This window comes from Vavraia culicis (assembly GCF_000192795.1).
Source record: "Vavraia culicis subsp. floridensis unplaced genomic scaffold supercont1.2, whole genome shotgun sequence".
Classification (NCBI taxonomy): domain Eukaryota; kingdom Fungi; phylum Microsporidia; family Pleistophoridae; genus Vavraia; species Vavraia culicis.
Window position 1 is genome coordinate 139,531 of NW_007360605.1, and position 15,947 is coordinate 155,477.

Sequence of the window (15,947 nt, forward strand, 5' to 3'; positions counted from 1 at the left end):
TGATGGCTCGTTTTCCTATTTTAAAATTTTTGCCCTGCAAAAAATGTCATACCAAGACAATACCGTGACATCAGCGGACCTTCTCTCAAGCGATGTGCCCATGGACAAAGAGGAGGTCAAAAAGCAGTTTCAAGTGTTCTTGTCGAGTTTCTCAATAAATAACCAGTACATATACAGGAACAGAAAAACTGTACAGCTAGCTCATCTGGCAGTGTTTGACCAGGCTTTGTACAACAAATTTCTGGCAAGACCAAGAGAATTTGTTGATCTTGTTGATGGCTACGAGTTTGTAAGCGAAAAATCCTTCGATTTAATACGCAGTTTGGACGCAAGCAAGGCTAACAGGATTGTACGGGTGCGTGGTATCGTAACAAGTGTGAGCAATGTGCATGCAAAGCCTTTAACGCTGTATTTAACATGTAAGAGCTGTTTGGTTGTTAAGGAAGTGGTGGACGTGATACCGCGAAGCTGTCCGAATGGTTGCATGTTTGAGCCATTTATCATAGTGCCGGAGAAAAGCAGGGTGGTGGACACACAATCACTGAAGGTGCAGGAAGACTTTGATGATGTGCCAAGCAACGAAATACCGAGGCATTGTACGGCTGTTGTAAACAATGCGTTGTGTAGCTGTGAGCTGGTGCCTGGCAGCAACATCGTTTTCACAGGGATACTGCTGGTCAAGAGTTCTAGAACAGGTTCCATTCCGTTCATACGAATTATAGGAATTGAAAAGGACGTGGCAAAACAGAAGAGCTTTACAGAAGAGGAAATTCACAGGTTCAAATCGTTCCATTTCTTTGATAACCTGCAGAAGATCATTGCACCGAACATAGCGGGACACGATGATGTTAAGAAAGCGATCGCATGTCTACTGTTTGGTGGTACCAGGCGTGTTAAAAACGGTGTAGCTCTGCGAGGAGACATAAATGTTCTTTTGCTTGGCGATCCCGGTGTTGCCAAGAGTCAAATGCTCAAGTTCACATCTCAGATTGCGCCCATTTCGGTTTATACGTCTGGAAAAGGAAGCAGTGCGGCTGGTCTTACGGCGACCGTGGTGCGTAGCTCGACAGGTGAGTACACGCTCGAGGGTGGTGCGCTGGTTCTGAGTGACATGGGTGTGTGCTGCATCGACGAGTTTGACAAAATGGATGAGTTTGATCGGGTGGCGATTCACGAGGCAATGGAACAGCAGACCGTGTCGATAGCTAAAGCAGGGATCACAACGGTTCTTAATACACGAGCAGCTGTACTCGCAGCAGCAAATCCGAAATTTGGTCGATACGATGATCTGAAAGCACCAGCAGAGAATATCGAGTTCGGGAGCACGATCCTCTCTCGCTTTGATTGCATATTCATACTTAAAGATGAGAAGCGAATGGATCGGGACATTGCACTGGCCAAGCATATTCTTGACGTGAATACAAATGTGAGTATTGATGGCACGCAGTACGACACAGAATTTATAAAACGATACATAACGTATGCTAAATCGATATCACCTGAGCTGGACGCGCAGGCAAAGCTGAGGATCAAAAACTTCTACATCAAGGCGCGACAGGCCGTGCATTCCCACAGCAAAAAAGAATGTTCTATTCCGATCACGGTTCGTCAGTTGGAGGCCGTAATAAGAATAAGCGAGGCGTTCGCAAGAATGTCCCTGAGTACAAGGGTGTTACCAGAGCATGTAGATGAGGCTATCCACCTTTTCCGCGTGTCCACAATGAATGCGGTCAATGATGGGCATTATCTTGATGGAATGCTCCGTTCTGATGTGATGTCGAAGGTGCGAACCATGGCGGACCGTATCCTGAAAATGCTAAGCATTGGAAACGCGCATAGCATTGCAGCGCTTGCCGAGCATTTTGGCGAGAAGGACGTTGTTGGACAGGCTGTTACTTACTTGGTACGAAAGGATAAATTGGCATTACGAGACAGAGGACGAGTTGTTATTAGGATGCCGTGATTGCTTTATTATTTAGTGGGAAAATGTTCTAGAACAGCAATACGGTTTGCATAAATGGTTAAGCATAATCTACAGTTAAAATAAATTATGGAGTCTTTGAACAGTTTTCTTCCCACAAAAATGCTTTAAATGTTGCCTTCTGGTTGTAAGACCTTCTACAAAATTTATCGCAGGATGGCAACAAATCGTGATTAATGAACATCCCTAATACCAAGTTTGGTCAAATAATGGAAATTATGAATTTACTTCAATCAGGATTACTTACGGTACGCCACGTTGAACACTGCCCACATGTAAAACCATTTATTCTAGTCTTACCAGGTGGTAAAGCACCTCAACCTTGTTATTACCGGGAAACATATCAAAAGCATATGTTCCTACCACGGTAAACCCTGATTTGTACGCCTTTGATTCTTTTCTTGTCAAATCTTTGATATTGCCTATGCTTTGGTTGTAATCGCATGAAATGTAGAACAACTCATCTACGGCAGTGCATTCTCGTAGCTTTTTGATCAAGCGCTTGTTCACGCCTGCACGGGGCGGGTCTAGCACCACGGTGATGTTTTTCTCGGTGCTTACCGTTTCATCTATGCTTGTGGTGTGCACTGCAACTGAATTAGTTGTGCCCGCACTACCATCGATCATTCTTACCGCACTCTTATTCGCAATTTTCTTGCCATTGCTGGGAATATCGATCGCATCTGCCAGATCCTGTCCGTTTACTGCACCACCCATCTCATTTTCATCCTTCCCGTTACTTTTTTCTACTTCTTTACCGTTTACGCCCGTATCACAGGCACCACCCACCTCATTTTCATCCTTCCCTTCCAAAATCCTACGGGCTATTTCCGAAATACTCACCGTATTAACATCCACCCCCATAATCCTGCAATTCTCCACCCCGTTAAAATTCCTATTTACGCCAAAATCCTTCACGCACTCAGGATTGTTTTCAATGCCTATCACCTCTTCAAAATCACTACACAGCATCATTCCAAGTACCAAGGAACCACAGCACAGATCTATCAGGTACGGGTTATTCTTCTTCTCCATTTTTATCCGTTTGATCATGGCCTGCAACATTTCAATGTTAGTTTGGAAGAACGAGAAAAATGAAATTTTGAATTTCAGGTTATGAATGTGCTGGAAGAGATGCGATGCTCCCTTCACGAGAAATGATGGGCCGGGTGAAATGCCTTCGAATTTGGTGCGGTTGAATGCAAATGACACGTTAGCGAACGGCAGACCTGTAAGAAACTCGTAGAGTTTTAGCACGTGCTCATCAGGGCACGGTTTAAAAAGCGTGAAGAAACGCTCAGTGCTAACGTCCAGCTGATTGGCACTGCTTTCCGCATTTTCTCGCCGTTCACTGCACACCTGTTCTTCTCTTCTCTCGTTAGACCCATCAATATCCACCAGCACCAAATGTTCGTTGCCATTTACCACCCTGACCTTCATCATTCTGAGATATCCCGTCCCTTTTTCCCTATCATACACCATCCATCCGTGTTTATCCACCATTTCATTGACCAAGTCAATTTGTTGCCTCAATTCACCGATGAACTCTACGTTCGTGCACTCGTAGCACAAATTTTTGTTGTCCCGGAAGGACTGCCCCCTAAAACCAACACGCGGTCTTCCCTCAGCGTTGAACCCAAAAACGAACTCAAAATTGTTACGCTGCGTGTTCACGGGCGAGACCAATTCTTTGGCAGGCGGAAGTGCGTTCTTCTCCAAAAAGCTGTTCAAGTTACTCAGTTTCATAGACCGCTGGATCTCCTTGGTATGTCTCCAAAGAGGAGTGACGATGTCTCTGATGTCTTCTATGATGATTGATGGCCTTGTTTTTCTCTGCCGTTCTTCTATTTGTTTCAGCGTTATGACGTTCTTTCCAATTTTGATCTCCTTTTTACACAGGAACGCAAATATTTTCACGTCTAACTCATCATTTTGTCCATTTCCACAACCACCAATACGCTCAACCACAACACTTTGCACGTCATTTATTTGTTTATTGTTGCTGGAATCGTTCTCCGTATTACCTACCAGCACGCTACTTCTTTCCATATCCTGAATATTATCCTTGTTTGTCAAAATGACACCGTTCGAATTGTCATCCTCTAGCGCATTGTTCGCATCTTTGTGTGCCCAGTCCTCTCTTGATTCCGATTCATCTCCAACTTTACAAACATCTTGCACTCCTTCCGCAAGAAGATGATCGTGCTCGTTGCCAGCATCATAAGCCTGCCCATCCTTGCCCCGTATCTCTTCGCTCAATTCCTCTTTATTGCGTATTCTCAAGTAACCAACTGCTTTTCCCGGTTTGAACGCCAATTTCAAGTATTTTCTACCAATTCCCAAATCATTCGTTATAGAATCAAACAATAGCCGATATGATGCGTAACGAGGGATATTCTTTACGAGCAGCAGCATTTGGGGTGTTCAAATTTGATCGATTAAATTTTGTAGATGAAATATATTCTAGGGTGATAACCGTGCATGTGTTAGGAACTACCAAATCATGTGGTCTTTGATATGTTTAAATGAACGGGCTTGTGCTTTTCTTCATGGTGCCACGCTAAATTACGTATTACCGAAATATCTTTGGATAAAATGAAAGTTTTCCTCAGTGGTATATATGGAATATAGATGCGCCTTGAAGAAGTAGCACGGTCAATTGATGAGAAAGTATGAGCAGCAGGCATATTTCGTCTATAAACGACCGTTGTACCTGCAGTACGTGCTGTAGTTCTTGTTAAAGAAGCGGTTCGGGATAAGTTTTGTATTTGGTTGCTGGAATCATCACAATTTATGACGAATTTACGGAGAAAGATATAAAACTGTTCCATTACCTCAATAGTTGAGGAATGGCAATCAAAAGCACTCACAATACCGAAATGGAAATGGAAGATGCGAAGATTTGTGTTTCTTCATGTGTGTAAAAGCAAAGAAGAGGTCCGCAATTTAGCTGGTGGTTTCTTCAACAGCACTTTAAGATCCTTTGTTTGAGGAAGGAAGAGCGAGATCTTACCTGCGGGATGGATTAACATGATAAGTAAATATTGGAGATGATTTACATGTGATTTGTGCAGTATGATGTTCTATTTTTAACGACCATTTTTATTCAAATTACCTGCAAAGGTACGGTTTATGAAATGATCTGCAGCAACACTTCGTTAGTTATGGGATGTAAAGAATTGTACTGTGCCACCACGTTCGTATTAGTACCACGTGATGAGCGTACTTTCGTTTTGCAACAAAAATTGTTTTATCCATCATTTCCCGCTTTTTTCCAAAGGTATTTTATTTATCACCTGGTACCACATCGTCTGGACCAACTCACTTTTTAAGCACATACCGCCTAAGATAGTAACTTTTTCCTGTGTTACCATGTTCGTTTAAAATAGCAAAAGCGTGTAGCGCTGCTCTTTTCCGCAAAACCACCAAAATTTCCCTGCCCATGTCAATTGCAAAGAACAGGTTCGAAAAGCTTTTCAATTTCTACTTTCCACATCTTTCATATCATTTGCACCAATCGACCGAGCCTATAAACTGTAAACTAACATTCCTGGACCTGGAGGTGGAAATAGACGACAAGTACGAAAACTATGATAAGTGCGAAACTGCCATCTTCGAGCTAGGAGAAAAAATATTGAGCAAGTACATTGAGGACTTAAGCCAACACCAGGAGGAAAATGCATCGAACAGTATCGGTGCGGGGAAAAAGACGAATATTGACAAAACGGGCGAAAACACCGAGAAGATGCGGACTGATAGATCGAATATTGGTGGTGATGAAAGTGCAGAGGTTGTTAAGAAAATGGAAAATGCCATTAAGAAACGAAACAGCAAGCCGGTTGAGAGTACCGTGCAAACGGATGGTCCAATGATAAGTCAATGCCCAGATTTTTATGCCAAGCAGGTGCATACTTTGTGTATCTGCTACTCTTTGCCTTTTCCGGAGTATCATTTTTTGAAGGAAGACGGGTTGTACAGGTGCTATACGTTGTATGGTAGCAAAAATTATGAATCAGAGTATTTTTATGAGAAAAATGACGCGAAAGAATTTGTGTGCAAAGCTATTGCGGATAATATCAAGAGTGGCGTGCTTAACGACGAAAATTGAAATATGAAAATAGGAGCCGTTGATAACGGTGGATTGGTGCTTTTTTGTTATTTATGTCACAGAGTCGTAACGAGGAGCGGTGACTCAGGCATTGTTACTGAACCGTGGTAGTTTTTACGTTGATAGATGAGAAGAATCAAAAATATTGTACGGTACATCAGCGCCTCTAAACCAGAGCTGTTTAAAATTACTGTTGATACGAAAATAAATTTTAATCAAGTTAAATATTTCACGACATTACGGCAAAAATAACAATACAATCTGTTTTTTCAGTACATATATCCTTAATCTCAGCTTTGCTGTGCCTAATTATGAGTGGAAAGCTGCCGGATTGGCTCTTCTGCTGCTATAAGACGTATTATTTTTTCACTATCGTGTAAATTCGTTACTACCGTTGTTCAGGGATGATGTCTTTGTGTGATGTGGGAAGACAGCGGTTCAAGGGGTTCACAATGATCATTTTTGGTTGATCTTTTACTCCGGTATTCACAGAATAAATCCGTGTACCACGTGTTTGATGGAAAGATTTCCGCCAGTACACTGTGATGGTCTATTTCAATCTATCCATTGAACCATCTGCACCTCATCGCATGTTAAAAAGCTTTGATCCTACACTGAAATATTCTTCGTAGAGAAAGTCTGAACGGTAAATAAAAGGGAAAAGATAGCTTGCTTAAGAAACTTTTATTTTACTAGTAAGCTGACCAACACCAGCCGATTTAGCACTCATCCGATTGTTAATGTGCACTTCTTTCCAATTTTGATTCTCTCAAGCACAAGTACATCTAAGGTACCAGGTATGGTGAATGACGTATTGATCGACGAATCAAGGATGCTCATTCCTGTCACATTATTTGGTAAAACAACGCCGAATCCTATAATACACTGGTAAAAGTGCAGATGTACGTTCTTATCACCGAGAAAACTCATATCGAAAGCACAGTTTACCTCTTTGAACTGTAGGATGAGTTTACTCACAAAGCGTGATTCAAGAAATGTGCATTTCAAAGCATCAACAACCTCTTCTGAGGGCATGTCACTGATCCAACCACCAGGATTTTCAAAATTTGTGTTGCCTTGGAATGCATCAGAAAAGTCGATTTCCACCGCCAATCTAACATTCCTTGGTAGAATGTCGTAACAAAAAGCGTGCAAGTACTCATGGTTTTCGACCAAAAAATTGCTACTCATTTTCACTAAGCGAGGTGCAAACAGAACACCTATGTTTTGTAAGGTGGTATACACGGGCAATCGTGTATCATATTTCTCAGTTTCCGAAACAAGAGCTACATTATTTGATTCATCTGTCACGATAAAATACACCACATCACGTATTTCCGTGACTAAATCACAGTAGTTTAGATCAAAACTAATCATTGGGTCAATTCCATCCTCGTGTGTGGCAGAAAGCGTGTTCAGGTAGAGCGTCTTAATACGATCACTTAGATTGCTATCATCCATCAGCTGCTGGCATATCTGGCGCAAAACCAATGACTTACTATTTAGAAACGGTAGGACATTCTTCACAATATCAAAAATTTCTGTGTCAGAGAACCGAACCTCACTGTGTAAAGATAATCCTGTTATCTTCGTATACAGTGTTTTCGTGATCGGGACATCAAGCCTCATGTATGCTTTCAATTTGTCCGTATTCTGTTCGCTATTTTGATCAGCGATTTCTTGGCATTCCTGAACGGTCGAAGTCTTGCATTCAGCCGTACTTCCCTTCAAATTCTGTGGTGAATCACTCAGCGTGTCGATCCCTTCAATTCTGAACCCGCATAAAAATGCTTTTTCTGACACAGACACATCCTTGACAATGCTGCTGAAATGCATATCGTCCGCATTCTCACAAACCAAAATATCACGTATGCTGTCCTGTGCTTCATTCTTAAAACACAGTATCCATCTCGAGGTTACACCATAAATGTTCATAAAAAATTTTATACTCTCACTTTTATACTTTTTTCCTCAAATGTAAATTTATATTTGACGTATTCAATCAATTGGTACCGATCATAGGTCTGTTATCCTTTAGTGCTTCCTTAAATGTATAACATTGTTAATTAATAGTAATAAATGCTTAATTATTGTCTATATGAAGTATTGCTGTCATTTTCAGATCAACTATCTCATATTATACTTTTTGAAAGACATTAAAATGTTAATTCCATCATGAAGCACTTATCAGAACTGTAGGTGCATTTTGATCTTTACAGCGTTTGCTCATCCAAATTTGAAACTTCGTTATAATAACACAGCATCATGCCCGGGAAGAACAGGCTTTGAGCTGTAAGGATAATAATCCACAGATAGATAAAATTTAAATAACAATGTTCAAGTTGATCTAGCAATCAGAAATTGGAGCGCAAAAATGTTTAGAAATAAAAAATTATAAATACTGGAACTAGGAGTGTATTTGGAACCTGATGGTACTTGATGGATGAACAAGTTTGAAGTAGCATCACTTCTGCATCATATCGGTATCATTACACCAACTGTACGCTATCACCATTAAAAATGTACACCTAATGACTGTCACAAAGAATGAAGGTCTTCTATCAAGCAATCGTTATCTACCTATAAAACGAATGTGTGTAAATTTAAAAAGATACAAATGCAAAAACACGCATAGCGTGATGCAAATGGAGTGGTTAGTCATGTATGGTGGCCAAGCATAATATTTCTTTTGCTATTTGCTTACCAAATGATGACATATTACCAATGCAGTGCTGAGATATTTGGCATATCAGTGATTTAATTACCTCCTAAGCACTTATATTTGGCATATCAGTGATTTAATTACCTCCTAAGCACTTATATTTGGTGTATATCTTGATCAACAACAATTCCATATCATGTCATTCGCATAAGAACGAAATAATCGTAAAATGATAGTTCCTACCAAAAGGGGCGAAATAACGATTGATGCCCTTAATTGAGTGAATGACTGAATGGTAATAAATGAACGGTTTGTTAAATGTTTATATGCATTACCTGCATTTTGGTAAGAGAGCGACCAAGAATAGAAGCAATTACTTGATGCTATGAACGATAAATGTGGTTCTATTGCTGTTCTTAGGCTTGTGCTATTTAGGTACAGAAATATTTCAAAACGATAACAACGCAACACAAAGGAACAAATAATTCGAATAATACATGAGAATAGGAAAGTAACAAAGTTTGAATACCTATGGAACGGTTTGCTTGCTTTAATATGCCATGTTTTATTTTTTTCATTTGTTTTTAAGCATCTTAGATTAATAAATCACTTCGCATCGGTAATTATGCCCTTAAAATACTGTTTGAAGCGAATAATTGAGAGCGTATCAGAAAAAAGGCTTAATAAACATCTTAAACTATTCATTTGAGCAAAAGTATGAAACGAAAAAATTTTATTTCTTTGAAGGGTTAAATAATTTATTTTAGAGAACTAACTAATTATCTTTCAAGTTGCCTTTTTGCTGCATGACGATTTCTACCTCTCCGTTTTTATGGTAGCTGTTAAGAACTAGCAATTTGGTTGCGAACCTACAACATGCATTTGTTGAATATGCTGCTTATGGCTTGCTAAAATAAATTTATTGGAATGCTTTTATTTCTCAAAATTTTTGTCTTAATTAGCTATAATTGAGATGATTTTAGAATAAGAGAATATGTTTGTTGTGGACCGTCTCTTTTCGTTTTTAATGAGTACATGTTTAAAAAATACAATGTATAGTTAAATTTATGTGGGTAATTAAATGTAACATATCTATGAAATGTTTTGTGAACAAGTCTGGGAATATACGCTCAAACGATGATATTTTTGGTAACAAGATACAAAAAGTTAATTTTTCCGTTACATTTTATGAATGTGGCTTTTATTCATACCGTAGCATGTCTCATGCCATTATCCTGTATATCATATAACGAAAACATTTGATTTCTATATGTTCATTACATTTAAGATTCCAATAATATTATTTTTATCGAAACTCAGAACAAGAGGTAAAATCTATATTTGCTTTATAATAGAAATATTTATAAAGAGTGGTGTAACTTAATATCATCGTATTCCCACCGTTACATCTGGTACCTATACATTCGCATTATTGTAGCAGCATTCTCCAAATTTTTGATCCTCCTAATAGTTCTGTTTTTGCCCTGAAGGAACAGTTCCAGTAAAAGTGTTGAATAAGCGTGTAATAGTGCATACCATAAATTCCAACATAATGCATTGTTTGATTCTAAGTTTATGATCGTAGAACGCATTTGATCTTTAATCAATTAGAAATTTTATACTCCTATTCCCTAAAAAGTAAAAATGTTCATTTTACTTATTGAGAATATTACAGATAAGCAGATAAAGTGTTGGACCCCATGCAGTTTTCGCACACCGTTTTGTTGATCATCGGAATTGCTTTCGGTATACAAATCGATACGTACTCGAATGACAATACTACAAACGGAAATGAAGGCACATGTGACGATAGGTACGTGCTTATACAAATGAATCCTTTTACACCAACAGAAAACATGGCAGATGCTGAAATGGTCAACGCTTTATCAGAATTTATTAACAGTCCATCCGTAGAAGATGATAAAGGAAATTATTTTCTTCGATTGCAGGCGTTCAGGGAGCACTACACGAAGAAAACAGCCATAGTATTTCAACACAAAAATTTTGAGCTGTACCTATCGGATACTAACGATGATATCTCTCATCAAGATAGATATGCACTCATCCCTGTGGAAATGAATAGATTTGATAATATTAACACAATTGCTTGTTTTCTAAAACTCAACTGGTTAGCAATCGTTGTGCACGACCCCACTAGACTAACTCTTAACTATGATATAAATGAAATAACCAGTTTACCTAGTTCTGTATCCAAAATTCGCATACAGAAATGTTCATTGGGAAGTTGCAGCCCGTTCGCAACGGGAGTTCCTTTAATGGATAGAGTTATCAAAGCAAAAACGTTCGAAGAGGTGGAAATAGTTGGCTTTGAAATCCATTTCAGCACAATTTATGAACTGAGCAAACTAAATTTGAACAAATTGCGCTTGGTTGGATGTAGGATAATATACGCACCACCAGCAAATTTATCAAAGGCACTTTTTGACAGGTTTGCCGAATCATACAAGTCCATCAGCTTTGAAAATGTGGAATTCGTTGACAAATCATATCTTATCCTCGTTGAGAACTGGTCACCTTCGTCTGAGGGTAAGTCACTGGTTGATTGTAGAAATCTATTGGAGCTGCGTTTACCGTCATTGAATGATTCTCTTCTTATAAACTTCATCAATCAGTCCTCTCTTCCAAATTTAAAGAAACTAAAAGTGGCACCGGGAGACAATTCTAACGCCAAATTAGCAATTTTTGATGATAATATGCAACTTGAATACCTATCTGTGATGATTGACGATACAAGACAGGCTATTGAATTTCTAGAAAGCGTTCATATGTGGTGCATTACACATCTCGTTTTAACTTTTCTACCTGCGACCAAAACAACCTTTACGAAATACGAATTGAGATTTGATATGATGTCCCTCCGGAAACTCGAGATATATGCGCCGGACGTGCCTATGAATTGTGGCTTTATCGAGATATTCGATAAAGAACTTATGCCGAATCTGTCATCGCTAAAAATTACGTGCTTTTCCATGGATATTGGTTTAATAAGAAGGATCAGCAAACTTGAATCGCTTCAACTTTTCTTTTTTTCACAACAATGTAACCTCGTGCATTTTTTTGAGGAGTTTGCAGCACAAAGTTGTTCCAAGGAATCACTTCAAACGATTTCTATCGATTCCAAACTATCAAGAAAAACACTGAAATTGCTTTCATGTTATAACAAATTGAATGAACTAGCTCTGTCACAAAAAAGTGTAAAATCACTCATTGATGATTATTCAGGTCACTCCGGCATACGACAGCTCATTTTAGAAAATGGAATACGAAGATTATTTGGACTTTATGAGTTGGTGAACTTTCCAAGCGTGAAAATACTAAGGCTAACAGAGTTCACAGATATCTCTATCCTATACCGATTCGTGAAAGCAAACTCGTCGAAAGTGTTTTACAACATTGAAAAAATAGCAATGGAGTACGATACAAGTCCGTTGAACACACATATGAATCAGAGCTTGGAGTTTCTTCAGCTGATGGTTTGCCCGCCCGAGATCATAGGATGCGGACTTAAAGGACTCGTTCAAAGACTCTTTTCCACGTACAAACAATTAAGATCGTTTGTCATTGAATTGCCTCTCGGTCATTTCTGCACTGAAGAGATCAGCAAATTTAAAAAATATTTTTCTGATCAAACATTCCATCTGGAAGTAAAATGTCGATGGAGGGATGACGTTAATGAAAAAGACGCTCTCATTTGGGAATTTTCTAGTTAAAGCACGATTATTTACACACATCGCACGGATTGGAGCGTATCAGCGGTATATAATTAGTTTAATGTGTATTACATGCTAGAAAACGTTATCTAAGCATTAAATTAAAATCATTTCGCCACTGCAGTTATATTCCCTAACCATGCCATCCAAGCCTGATCAATATGGCAGTGAAATTCTCATCAATTTATTTTTATGAAATAAACTATCCCGTCAACTAACGATAAGCATAGTAATTCTTATCTATGATTATTTAAAAGGATAAACCGCAAAAATTACAATTTTTATGATAACCCTATCAGGAAATACAAGGCTGTCTTTTCCTTGAAAAGGCATTTATACCGGTTAATTTTGCCATAATACTTCTAGGAAGATACATATTTAATTTGAGAATGTATCACTTGTTAAGACACTCATATAACCGCTATGCTATTTCTAACCATGATTCGTATGTTTATCATATTCGTTGCACTATTCTGCAACTGTACATAAAAACGTTATGATAATCTTGCAATTCCTGTTGGAAACTCGTTCATAATATACGAAAATGTGTAAAGCATTCTGCTTCCTTTATCATGATGGTGGCTTATTCCACGCATGTTAGCCAATCTATAGGTTTACGTCCAATGTCTCATGAGGATGATGCGAACTTTGGATTTGAAAAATGCTGACCGGTAGGATGCGATGCACAAGATTTTGCTTTCCTATGACAAGAGAAGAGAAGCAAAGCGTTAAATGTGTTTATTTAATTCCACAGAGTCGCAATGATGTTTTCATGTCTTTAAACGAATAAACACAAGAAAGTAAAAAACAAACAGCTTAATGGTAAATTATGGTGGGGATAGATGCTGAGATGTGTTCTGGCAGAGTGTAGTGTTTGTGAGGAGAGCTTTAAATAAAAAGGAAATTTACTTAGTGGATCATAAAAAGCAATTTTTGCTTATTATGGCGTTCAGCCTCAAAGCTTGGTGATTATCTGTCTTCAGAGATAGCCAAAATTGCGAAAATACGAGTCCAAAATCGGACAAATGTAATACTTGAAATACCATCGATATCGCCATCGTATTATTCTCACCCGGTTCCCTTCTACGGTGTGGGTGGTACAAACAAATTTACGAATAAGTAAACAGTAATTTGCAAAATTAAAAATTGAGTATTTTGCAGTGCGTTCAAACAAGTCCTCTCATTTACGATAGCCCGTCGAAACACACGTGTATAGTAAACAGAAACGCTGCTGTTTATGGAACATTTTGTATGATTGCTTTATTTATCACCGTTCTATCTGCACAATCTGACGAAGATCAGAATTAACACCAAGAACAGGGCTGTTGCACCCAAAGCCAGTGCAACAATCCATCCAGCTTTTGTACCTCCCGTCGATTTCATTTCTCTGCTTAGCTTGAATTTACCAGAACTTTTATCGAATTGAAACGCTTCACTGTGGAAGATTTCGTTGCCTTCTCTTATCTGTATCGAATACGTCTTTCCCTTTTGCATGAGAATATCATCGTCCAAAGGAACATGCAGTCTATTTCGAGTCTCTTCAAAGTCTGAGTCTATGTCCATAACCTTTATAATGGTGTACGACTCGTCATCATCCGGTGTCTCTGACCCCATTATACTTATTTGAGAGGGATTAACGTCCCGAGTAAAGAATAATATGGCCTCGTAGCTGTCTGATTTCCTGTTCTTGTCGAATGCAATATTCTGTATTGGATTGTCTTTTGGCACTTCGTCGCCTTCACACAGTATGAGCGGCAAAAAATGAATAAAAAACATTGTTTGTGTGTGAATTTTTACTTTTAAATCTTGCTTATGATTCATTTATCTGAAAATATAATTGCTATCAATCATTTCGAAAAGATCAGTTTTAGTTTATCAGCTGTGAAGCAACAAACAGCATTTTAACTCACTGCAAAATGCGCTGTCTTGCTTATTTAACCGTTTTCATCGTTGTAAATATTGTTGTGGTCGTTGCTTTTGTATGATTTTCCATTTTCTAGGTGCGTAAATCGGTTCATGGACGAAAGAAACAAAGCAGAAATTTATTGATCAACAAGTAGACTCTCAGAAATTGACCTTTCATGCTACAAACACCCATAATGAAGTGTTTTTGAATACAAAACTACATGTTCGTGTTATTTGAACATTATTGTTTTATTATATTACTTAGTATGGTTTAATGCTGTCATGTCATTCCAATCAATTTACAATTTTCATAATTTCGAATTTTGAGAATCTGTCACTCCCACATTGCATTTTTCTATTAATTCGTCTTTTCATACGTTTTTACGTGGATACGGCTCGTAATTTTAATTAACGGGTATTGTTTACGTCACTGCCAGTTGATATGATCAAAAAACAGATTGGAAGTCTCGAATTTATTTAAAGATTCATTTTCATGTTGGTATGCTGCTCCTTCTTCTACTACAAGCTTTACAATGTTCAGTAGAGATAAAAAATATCGATGCAGATGAAGCTGTCCTGTATATCAACAAGCGGATAGAGATACGCCAGGTGTACTTAGTGTACAACGTTGTTAAAAGAATGACAGAGGCAATAGAACGATATGAGCCGGTAGATGATGTGCAAAGAGACCTGGACGACCCTCAAGAAATATTCGAGGTTAGTTTGCCATCAAATAAACCGACTAACTATTACTATGGGTTTGAAGTGGTCGATATTGATGGTAATAGCTTCTACACGGAAAGATACTACTTCGCTAATGACCATATTTTTTACAGCTCGAAAGCTGCGGTCCCGACAAATGAAATAGCAGATGTAGAAGAAGATGAGGAGGACGAATACGAGGAAAAAGATAAAAAGTGGTGCATATGGTCGATCATTGGAATGGGATTGTTGATTATTTTCATACCTGTAGCTGTTATCTCTGCTGCTGTGTTCGTGTACAAAAGAATTACCACTTCGAAAAATAAATTGAGCAGCCAAACAGCAAGGTAGATTGGCCGCTATACATCTAATAAATAAAGAACCTTCATGTATTCCTCCATATTTACGTTTTAAAAGGAATTTATTAATCTTGGTCATACATTTCTGCTATTTTGCAAATCAATTTTATTTGCCATGCTTTCTACCCAGGGCACACCACACACATTTTAATGTTCCTATTAGTAAAGGATACACCGCACAAACTTAAATAAACCGCCTTCCTCTGGTAGCACTCATAAATGAATGCACGAAAAGTCCCGTGAAATAAATAATTTTCTTCATCAAATGTTACTCATTTATATCCTGTATGAATTAAATAACACGCTGAATGAATATTTCATAAGTAGATGTACACGATCAGTTTTTTGCTTACTACGCATATTTAGGCATTCAAATATTTAATTAATAATTATGACATTTAGTTGATTAATTCCACCCTGCAATTCCTTTCAAGGCCATGTACCTGATGCATTTGTTTTGCTAACAATTTTTATTTGTTGCGTTAATATAAAAGATGAG

The 15,947-nt window shown here is 38.2% G+C and overlaps 7 protein-coding genes across 7 annotated transcripts; 4 read left to right on the plus strand and 3 right to left on the minus strand.

The window, feature by feature from the left end:
- Positions 1-43: 43 nt before the first annotated feature.
- On the plus strand, positions 44-2,071 carry VCUG_00184 (uncharacterized protein; the record flags this gene model as incomplete). The annotated part of the gene is made up of 1 exon (XM_008075014.1): positions 44-2,071. The coding sequence occupies one exon, from the start codon at positions 44-46 to the stop codon at positions 1,961-1,963; it is 1,920 nt and encodes a 639-aa protein (XP_008073205.1). The 3' UTR covers positions 1,964-2,071.
- Positions 2,072-2,182: 111 nt separating this feature from the next.
- Positions 2,183-4,396, minus strand: VCUG_00185 (uncharacterized protein; the record flags this gene model as incomplete). The annotated part of the gene is made up of 1 exon (XM_008075015.1): positions 2,183-4,396. One exon carries the CDS (start codon positions 4,394-4,396, stop codon positions 2,267-2,269), a length of 2,130 nt encoding a protein of 709 aa, XP_008073206.1. The 3' UTR covers positions 2,183-2,266.
- Positions 4,397-5,423: 1,027 nt separating this feature from the next.
- Positions 5,424-6,320, plus strand: VCUG_00186 (uncharacterized protein; the record flags this gene model as incomplete). The annotated part of the gene is made up of 1 exon (XM_008075016.1): positions 5,424-6,320. The coding sequence occupies one exon, from the start codon at positions 5,424-5,426 to the stop codon at positions 6,087-6,089; it is 666 nt and encodes a 221-aa protein (XP_008073207.1). The 3' UTR covers positions 6,090-6,320.
- Positions 6,321-6,815: 495 nt separating this feature from the next.
- Positions 6,816-8,024, minus strand: VCUG_00187 (uncharacterized protein; the record flags this gene model as incomplete). Its single annotated transcript, XM_008075017.1, has 1 exon — positions 6,816-8,024. One exon carries the CDS (start codon positions 8,022-8,024, stop codon positions 6,816-6,818), a length of 1,209 nt encoding a protein of 402 aa, XP_008073208.1.
- A 2,427-nt stretch (positions 8,025-10,451) lies between these two features.
- Positions 10,452-12,482, plus strand: VCUG_00188 (uncharacterized protein; the record flags this gene model as incomplete). Its single annotated transcript, XM_008075018.1, has 1 exon — positions 10,452-12,482. The coding sequence occupies one exon, from the start codon at positions 10,452-10,454 to the stop codon at positions 12,480-12,482; it is 2,031 nt and encodes a 676-aa protein (XP_008073209.1).
- A 1,245-nt stretch (positions 12,483-13,727) lies between these two features.
- VCUG_00189 (uncharacterized protein) lies at positions 13,728-14,303 on the minus strand (the record flags this gene model as incomplete). Its single annotated transcript, XM_008075019.1, has 1 exon — positions 13,728-14,303. The coding sequence occupies one exon, from the start codon at positions 14,301-14,303 to the stop codon at positions 13,758-13,760; it is 546 nt and encodes a 181-aa protein (XP_008073210.1). The 3' UTR covers positions 13,728-13,757.
- A 585-nt stretch (positions 14,304-14,888) lies between these two features.
- On the plus strand, positions 14,889-15,485 carry VCUG_00190 (uncharacterized protein; the record flags this gene model as incomplete). The annotated part of the gene is made up of 1 exon (XM_008075020.1): positions 14,889-15,485. One exon carries the CDS (start codon positions 14,889-14,891, stop codon positions 15,438-15,440), a length of 552 nt encoding a protein of 183 aa, XP_008073211.1. The 3' UTR covers positions 15,441-15,485.
- Positions 15,486-15,947: the final 462 nt, after the last annotated feature.